Here is a 9,605-nt window from a genome sequence, read left to right on the forward strand (position 1 = left end):
TTAAAAACCCCCCCCCCCCCCCCCCCTTATGTACCCCCCTTTTGTTTACTCTTACCAAGTTTTTTGCAGCTACCCAATTTTTCAAGATAGTTTTTGTGACACTAAGCTGAGAGACTACCAAGGCCACCAAGAACACTTTTAGCAACGTAACAGGACTGAGTATATACATCTCCCTAGCAGACGCTTACTTTACCTTCATTACGTTTATTCTTCTGGGAGCAAGTCAAGTCAAAGTGAGGCTTGAAACAACTACCCACCAGCAACAAACATGAGTGGGAGCTATTTTTTCATGTTTTCTCATTGTATGTACTCCAGTTACTTTCTATTAAATAGCATGTGACACATCCAACAGCTACGTACAAGAGCTTACAACAAAAACCATCTAACCTGAAACAGTTTAGGCTCAGCATCCAATTGCATTTTTGCTTTTACAATTATTCTAGCCACTCTAATTCAAAGTTTATCTAAAATAAGAATCATCTTTCCATAGAGCACACAGTAGGTATTTGATCAAGTAGCTATTTTATCCTACTTAAAAGACTGGGACACTTAAACACAGTGATACAATCATCCTGTGGATAACTACCTTGCCAACAAATTAATTGTTCTTGCAAGTTTTTAATTTCAGAATGCTAGAAGCGGATACAACATTCTGTAAGGCACAGCTAATACACCCAAGCTTATTTTAGTAACTCCACAGTAACTTTCGCTTTGCAGACTGCGTAAAGGGCACTAAGATTGGTACTGCAATGGAAATAATCACAAGCCCAGTTATGGCATGGTAGCGCCACTCAGTTAAATATTTCTCTTTAATCAGCATTAGGGGTTTTTTTTTGTGTGTGAGAAGTGAAAAGCATAGCCTACCTTCCCTATAGCAAGTCCTTCATAATTTAACTTTCCTTCCTTTATAAATCTGTACAATGGAGAACCAGGAACAGAATTGAAGTCACCACAGATGATAATTGGACAGAAGGTACCATCCTTCTGAGGGGCAACACTAGCAATCTCTGCCAGGAGCATTGCAAGTTGGGTCAGTTTGATGTCCCCTCGCCTTGGGTTATACAGCAGATGTGTATTGGCTATACAGATTGCAGCATTAGTTTTACAGTGAAATCTAGGCTGCAAAAGCAACACCAGTCCAACGTTGTCCCTGTCCAAGAGTGGAATATCATGGCGAAAAAATTCCACGGGGTTTGATGAGATCAGGCTAAATTTGGAAGTTTTGAAGCAAATAGCACAGCCATCAGGTTTTCTCCCTGTCCTCATTTTATACTCACAGTGATACCCTGCAAGAAAGACAATTAAAAACATAAAATACCATTGTATAAATAGAGATAATTTTTAAAAAAAATTAGAAAAGCCTCACGCTACTTTTCTCACATGGCAGTCAACACCCAGTCTGAAGTACCAAAGACTACGTGAAGTTCACATAGAAAAGTGAACACAAGAGACTGTCCTATCCAGCTTCAGTTTAGATACTACAGGAAACCTGGTCTAGTACCTTTTGTGATGTGTAAGCATCTACATAGTTTAAGATATTAAGCATGTCCTTCTATCCTCATGGGGAAAAAAACCCAATATAAAAGAACAAAAAAACCCCACAAGTCACATAAAAGTGGACTTGTGTATTGAAGTTTTTTCTGGATGTTACGACAGTGGTTTACGAATAATACCAGTGAAGCATTCCAATCAAAAGCAATAATCACTGTCTAAAATGATTCATAGAACAAAGGTCTCAAGCATATTTACACAATTACGTAATTATCCAGTTAGCAGCAAGAGGCAAGCTTTCAACAGAGAAACCGAGACATTTATCAAATGACAGTATTGGAGTTCAAACAAGTCTACCTGAAAACAGTAATTTCCCAAGTTCTTTATTTTATGTAAAGGTGAAACACAGATTTTAATGAGACCTTACCTATATAAGAAAAAAATAATGATCTTGAAACAGCATCTAGTTTTCGCCATTTTAAAATGCTTCTCTGCCCAGCCCATGCCATATGAATTCAAGAAGCACAGTCCCATGAAGTGGAGTGAGTTGACCTCCGAGCTCACACCAGTGCTGGAACAGGGGATTCCCACTCCTCTCTCCCAGCTCCAGGCCACGTGCTCCTGCCACTTACTCTTAACTCAGTAAGCCAACAGAAAACTAGTCCAGGAAAATAAAATCAGTCTGGATAGCATTCTGCTGGACTGGTGGATTTCACCAGGGTAACGGTCTAGTGAGTGCCAGAACTAGCCCAGGAGAAGGGACAGGACGTGCATCTGGGAGTAGGGAGGGGAAGAGGAAGAGCTACAGCTACAGGGAGCTCCACATGCTCATGAATAGCAGCAGGAAGCTCAGCTGCCCACACGAGCCTGGACTTAGTGTTGTTTCACATTTCAAGTGGATTTAAATCAGTACTGCCATTACTCTACTTTCTTTACAAACACTCAATTCTGGGAGCTAGACTATCACCAACTAACCAAGAAAGAAAAAAGTATCAGTCCAGTGCTGCTCCTTGAACTGGCTCCTCCTGGCATCAGACAAGTACCAGTGCCAGGAAGAGAGTGGGGCCCTGGGGCTGGAAGGAGGTGGAAAGATTTAGATCAGTTTAAACCACCACGGAATCACACCCCTAGCAGCATGTTCCTTACCATAAATTCACATGGGAGAGTGCTAACAGTGCTATTTAGGCTGACTGACAGTACTAGTATAAAAATTAATGAATATAAACAGACCGTGGATAAAATTTAGTGCTGATATTTGGAAGGTTTCAAGCCAGAAAAAACCCATACCCTAGAAAAGCTATCCAACAGGAATACTGGTAGAAAACACTAAGGTAGTTTCAAGAAAGCACTTGATGAGTTTATAAAAGGCGGTACACAACATTGTTGCATGTGATGGCAGGAGATTGATTCTATAATCTGAGAGGTTTTTCTGAGGAAAATAGTACTGGGGCGGGGGAGAAGACAATGTATTGGTCATAAGAGTTTCATCATACCCAGGGATTCCAAACTTGACTTGATCTCTGTTCTATAGTGGTCTTCTTGGACTTCTTGTAAACAGAGTACCTAAGGCAAAAGTTTACAATTAAAAGATATTAGTAAGTACACCATATCATATCACTGTGGGACAGTCTGTATAGGTAATAAAAAAAAACAATTCAGAGGCTTTTTGCCTCCATAATCCCACGAAAGGATTCACTCTCCTATAGAAAATGCTCCTTAAGATTGTGAAGAGGGCCCCAATTTCTCCCACCCTTTCTCAGACAGACATACATTTTCAGATGTGAAATTAAATTTAATCAAAATAGTGACCTGCTAATACATTTTCAGCAGTTTAGGAGAGGGCTAAATGCCAGAGCAGTGGGATTAAGAGGCCAAGGGCACACTTTTCATTAACTACAGCATGGACAACAGGTTTCCATATTATGACAACCCGAACCAAAGACAACCTCAAAATACACCATTAAGAGAGTTCTGAGCATCTTGGAGCCTTCTCCCTGCACACTGCATTAACACACAGATTTACAAACACCCTGGGACTCTGACAGAGGACTGAGTTCCTGAAGGGTCATGAGTTAGCACTGCCTTCTGAACTGCAGCAACAGACTTCACTTACCCAGCTGACACGAGCTCATTCAAGGTCTCAAAGGAGAACCAAATCTCAAGCAATATTCTGAAATCTCTGCTTCACTTTAAGGTTACAGTTCAAAACAATGAATCAGTTACAAGTCTATGTCCTTTAGCAAGAACTTCCTCTGCACAAAGGGCACCTGCATCTACTTGGGTCTGCTCACAGACTGGGTCTGACGCATGCAACACAAGGCATCACCTCTTTACCCCTGTGCTGTGTTGTGTCTCTGCAGACCTCACCAAGTACTCTGAACTGAACTGCTCTTTGCTAGAGGGGCTGGCTTTGTGTCCAGCCCTTCCGTGCTGGAGAACTGTCTGTTACTAATAGCACCAGGGAGATCTTCACCAGAGTTCCTCTGCCCAATGATCCTTCCAGAAAGCCCACTAATGTATCTCACTGTAAAAATACATACATACATAACGTATAAATTTATGAGGAAGAAAGGAAGAGCTTGAAGGGGACTTTAATCTCCAGCTTCCTAGCTACGTAGTAACATAACCGCATTTTTCAAATGGTACAAGGCAGTTTTTCCTGTGGCTTCCCCAATACAACTACTTTGATTTTTTCAATACTGTTTTTTGACATGAACAGGTTGGATTCTATCACCAAACTCTTAGTGGCCTGAACAATGACTAAAGCAAAAAGTTTACTGACTTGACTTCCTGATTAAGATTAACAGTAAGTGATAAGTGTCCTCAGAAACAAACAAAAAACTCCACAACCAACCAAGAACACGGTAAGGTATTTTTTCAGACTCCAATATAAACAGAAGTTCAGAGTTATACCTCAGTAAAGAACAGCAAGCTTGTTCACAAGTCAAATGGTGCAGAGTACCAGATGAAGACAGAAATGAACACCTGAGAGGAATACTTTTGGATCAGTTTCACATGAATGCTACTAACACCTGCATCTTCGTCTCAACCTTGAACATTAATCTCAAGAAAATGGAGATCCACACAACAGTCTCATCACCCCAGTCCTCATACAATCAAAAAAGTAAAACATTTGAGTCTGCCTTCCAAACAAAGGATTCAGACATGATTGAGTTCTCCATTACGTGGTCTAACAAACGGCTCTGAAGGATTAGCAGCCAGATTTTAGAAAGGGACTTTTGATTCACTGAGTATACAGACACTTGGTGTAACTACTACCTAAACAAATATGAAGTCAAAGTCACATACCTGGAAGTTAGAAAATGCCAGTCCTGGAGGTTGCCTGAATTTGACCCTCCTGCATGCATGCATACAATTTTTCCTTCACAAAAGCCTGGCATGCAAGATTAAGTGTTTGTGAATTATGATCAACTATTCAGTCTTGCACGTCCTTTGCACTAAATAACTTATGGCACAATTAAAGAGAGAGCCTCCAGCTCCAGAGCTTCCTAAACTGTCCAGGATAGTCTCAGCTTCTGGGACTGTAGAGAGGTACGCTGTTCTCCTACTCGAGGCATCTATCATTAGCTACTGTTACAAACATGACACTAGACTAGGTGGACCTTTGGCCTATGCAAGTATAGCTGTTCTTATGTTCAACGCCTTATTTACAGCACTCTAACTGGTGTGCTCTATGTACAGACTGAGAAAGACTTATGTGAAGAAAGAAGGTTTTGGAACTATAAAAAAATTGCAGAGTACCAGCAGAACATCAAAGTCATGTCAAAAGACTGTTCCAGGAAGTTATGGACAAAAAAAAGGCAACTATGAGTGATACGTACTGTAGAGTTTGCCTTTGCTGTAAATTCAGATTGCACAGAATACACTCATTGCATAAGCATAAATCAAAACTACTGTTAAGCATGACATAACTAAAAGCTCAGTTGGATTCACTAGACAGCCCACTTATCAAAATAAAGAACAGCAAGAATTTGCTGCTCCAGTTTATCAGTTCTTAAGAAATATCCACATGCTCATTTTCTACTCACATCTGCATCCAGCTGTTTGATTTCTTGTAGAATGTTGGGAAATCTGTACGTCCAGATTAACAATCTTTGCCTGCAATGTTTGTACAGGTGGGAGTTATCTTCTAACAAATTCTGTGAGAGGATATTGTAGGACATGACTGTAAAATCAAATTTTGCCTCACTTTCTGTATTGCTTTGGTCAGTTTCTTTATTTTCAAGGATTTTCATTGTTCTACTGTGCTGACAGAAATATTCCCAGTGCCTTTTGACGGTTCCTGTTAAAAGCACATGAAACAGAAAAAGTTATGTAATGCATCATATGACTTCTTACTGCTCTTAAAAGTCATTCTACTGACAACTAGTTGTCTTTCAAATTGCTTAAGCAATTCGAAAAGCTTATTTGATTAGCAGTGACTTAGACCCTCTGTTTAAGATGAACTTTATATAAGCATCAGTAAAAAACCAAAACAAACCCCAAAACACAGCACAAAACTTATATGCCCTGGATTTCAAACTGCTTTGAAATTAGGAAACTGGCCTGTTCTAAGGAGATCATTGCAGTCAGACTACACCACCCTGCTCCCTGTAGAAAGGCAGTCAAACTGGTAAGCCAAATCCAGTCTGTTGACATAGTCTTACGCTACCTTCTGCCACTACCTCCTCAGTGGAGATGGGTATGTCAGTCTGGGATACACCCTTTAGAGCAGCATATGGGCATCTTGCTGATCTTTCTATCTGTGACTAAAAAAGGGTTAGGAATCAAACAAAGGGTTCACCTCTAGCCTGTGTGTACAGTCTGACAAACTCAGCCATAAGCTGCAACAGGGTCCATTACAGGGGTCCCAAAACAGATAATGAACCTGATTTCCCTCAGTGAGGTTGAGAAATTAAAAAATTAATAAGCCTCAGAATTACCAAGAACTTCCGAAAAGGCTTACTTTGCCTTTCTGTCATTCCTAGTTTCATACTACTTATTAGTATCATTATATGAAAGTTTATAAGAATATATCTGCCCATCATTAAGCATCCAATTATTTTTCAGATATGTACTTCTCCACTTACAAAACTCATAAACAAAGATGCCTTTCAGCTTTGTCCCAACTCATCTGAGAGCATGCCGAGGTCCAGTTATCTGCGCTATCAACTAGTGGCAGACTGCAGGTATAGCTGTTAGTATCTGCCCTGTTTGGGTAGTAAATTTCATCACATCACTGTGCTTACATTATCCAGGACTTTATCTAGTATTTGCAATGAATACAGCAAGGCTTTACGTACTGTTTCTATAGTGGGAGAGAAGCCACACTGCTCCTCAGCAGGTATCTTTAATTACCGTCACCTTACAATATGCGAAGAAAAGATAACTAGGAAGGACCACAATGCTAACTACTCTCTGAGATAAAGGTATGTCAAAACGTACTTGCTGAGGGAGTTGAGAGAGGACTCAGGAATAAAGGCACAAAGCAAACTCCCTTCCTTCAGCTCCCGCAGATGGATACGATGTTTCTAAGCCTTATGGATATTTGTGTCCAAAAATCCCTTTGGGGTGCTGATGGTATCCGTCGCCCTTCCAGTTTATTTTGTTAAGAAAGTGATTTATGCAAGAGAGGGCCAGTTTTGACTATGCTCTTCTATCTGTTTCACAGTAGACAACACTGTAAATATCCACAATAGTCAGTAAAACATTTGGATGCTATGTAGAAGACTATATCTGTAATAAGCTGAAGCAGACACTTCCAAGCTTCATGGAAGTTACTGAGTCGGGTAGACGTCTTTGCACTTCTTATTGTATTTATCTGGATAAGCACATTTGCTGATTGCTCTGCCAGTCATGGTCTGACACAAAACCTGCTAATGTGCCAGTGGCAGACTACAATTGTAAAAACAAAACCGCACAATCACACTGGAAGCAAACACCGTTAAATCTCAGTCCATTAATTCTCAGTTATCTAGGTCACAGATAACTAAACTGGCTCGGAAAGAAGCCAATTCAGGTCCAGCAGGGCTTATGAGCTCAGGTACCGTACAAGGAATGAAGCTATACAACTGCCAGCCCAGCTCAGCCCTACAGCAAGTTAGCTAGATTTTTTTTGCTTTAAAAGAGTTCCCAAGTTAACAGACCTGATCTGGCAACAGATACCTGTGAAAGAGTTGTCTGAACCAAGCTCAGGACTCCCCAGCTAGGCAATCCCTCGCATAATTGACTGTGTTCTACCACGAAGCGCAGTGAACCTAGTTCTGGCAGACTGTTTGACAGCACAAAATACAAGTTTACAGACTAACCAGCATTACAAAACTGTAACATTTTTAAGACAGATGTTTTCTTGAGAGAGGTGCCAAGAAAAACAGTAACTCAAAAGGTGCAGGCAGTGTTGCTTATAGCTTGTTAGATGCGTTTAGCACTACAAATAAACAAGGAAAATGAGCAAAGAGCATCTTTTACCTTTCTTGCTGCTATGTTTTTCTTCATTCTGTGCTACAGAAAGACACAATACTTCCTTCTGATGAGAGAAGTCTGTTTCTTCTTCAGGAGTTGAAGTATCATGCTGGCCACTGAGTCTTCTCTTCTTTGTCAATGGTTCTTCTCCCTCAGATTTCATACTGGAGTTAGGTAGGTGAAAGCAAGAACTTTGCGTGAAGTTATCAAGCTGCCAATTAGAGTTCTGAAATTGTCTCCAAGGTCCAAAAAATGGAGGGAGTCTCCAGTTTGCTGAGAAATCAGCTGGAACAGGAAGTGGAGATGAGGCCCAGGGATACGGTCCGGCCCATCTCATACAGCTGGAAACCGGGCTGTTCAAGGCAAGTATCTGAGAACCATTCCAGTGGGCGATCCAGTCTCTGCCCAGCCTCTGCACATGACGGGGCAGCATGGAGCGTCTACCAAAGAAAGCACAGGTTTCATTACTTACACACAACTACATCCGCCTGTAGAAGACTGTAGATGTAAGTCATCCTGGTCATGACTTATACAAGATATTCTTTCTCTATGAGTTAACACATACAAGATATTCAAACCTTGTATGTATCTAAAAAGATATTTAAACCTTTATCTAAATTATATGCAAAGTGGGACTTTACAAAGCGATCCTGTATCTTTTTTCCCCTTCAGATTTACAAACACCATTTAATTTCCAAAATCTATCCATCTGAATAACTATTTACAATTTATTTTCTGCCTTGTTCAATTCAACTATCAGATCTTTCAAGTGCTCGTGGAACGACCTTTACAAAAGGTCATTTTTGCATGCTGCATTAACTTTATAAGGCTATTTGAAAGGAATCAGAAAACCACTTCCCTTCAAGCAGTTTAAAAAGCCATTGACTTAGCTCAAACCACAATGCCAACAAGACAGGGAAGCAGAGGCACTAAACTCTCACGCCATCGCTGGCACCAGCTTATAGAGTAAATTTGTATTCTTAGTTATTTTCCAGATGGGAAAACTGCAGCTTAGTGATTAATACCATGAAAATAAGGTGGTTTTTTCCTTTTTTCCAGGGGAAAAAAAAAAAAAATCTGAGTCTCAACCAAAATGCAGGAAGGAAGGCTGAGTGACATCCATCTGTCTCAGCTTCCTCATTGTTTAAATAAGAAAGCATATTTTGAGCTCACAAGCAAAAGACATCAATGTTCGGTATACCTGAAGTTGAACTAGAGTGAGAACCTCCTAGCTGCCGCTCAGCCTAGCGAATAAACCTGAATACAACTTTCAGCAAAACCAGCTTGTCCTGAAACGGCAGTTTCACCACGATGCACCAGAAGTACCTCGACAGACACATAAGCAAAACACACCCCAGGGCACCACGGCATTACGGTGCAGCCAAAAGGAAGAGGCGCCTCTCCTTTGCGAAGACCTCCTGAAACACCTGGTTTACAGAAAAGCGCCGAGAAAGGCTCCCTTCCTAAAAGCCCAGCCCCGGGCGGGTACTTCCCCACAACCACCTACACCCGGCAAAGGAAAACCCCAAGCCCGCGCTGTGTTTTGTTTACCGCGGCCCTGCTCTGGCTAATGGCGGGTATTTAAAACAAGTGACTTGTCAATCACCCCACAGCCGGGCCGGGGGCTCTGCTCCCGCGGCAGCGGCCGGGCC

At 41.1% G+C, this 9,605-nt stretch overlaps 1 protein-coding gene across 1 annotated transcript in view; it reads right to left on the bottom strand.

Moving 5' to 3' along the window:
* ANGEL2 (angel homolog 2 (Drosophila)) overlaps positions 1-9,237 on the bottom strand; it is a 15,893-nt gene extending 6,656 nt beyond the window's left edge. Inside the window, exons 1-5 of the mRNA XM_009330186.1 lie at positions 9,155-9,237; positions 7,960-8,393; positions 5,541-5,794; positions 2,985-3,054; positions 865-1,286 (exon numbers count right to left, since the gene is read on the bottom strand). Coding sequence (XP_009328461.1) covers positions 865-1,286; positions 2,985-3,054; positions 5,541-5,794; positions 7,960-8,386 — 1,173 coding nt within the window. The 5' untranslated portion in view covers positions 8,387-8,393; positions 9,155-9,237. The remainder of the gene's footprint in view (positions 1-864; positions 1,287-2,984; positions 3,055-5,540; positions 5,795-7,959; positions 8,394-9,154) is intronic.
* Positions 9,238-9,605: the final 368 nt, after the last annotated feature.

This window comes from Pygoscelis adeliae, unplaced genomic scaffold, assembly GCF_000699105.1.
Source record: "Pygoscelis adeliae isolate BGI_AS28 unplaced genomic scaffold, ASM69910v1 Scaffold308, whole genome shotgun sequence".
Taxonomy (NCBI): domain Eukaryota; kingdom Metazoa; phylum Chordata; class Aves; order Sphenisciformes; family Spheniscidae; genus Pygoscelis; species Pygoscelis adeliae.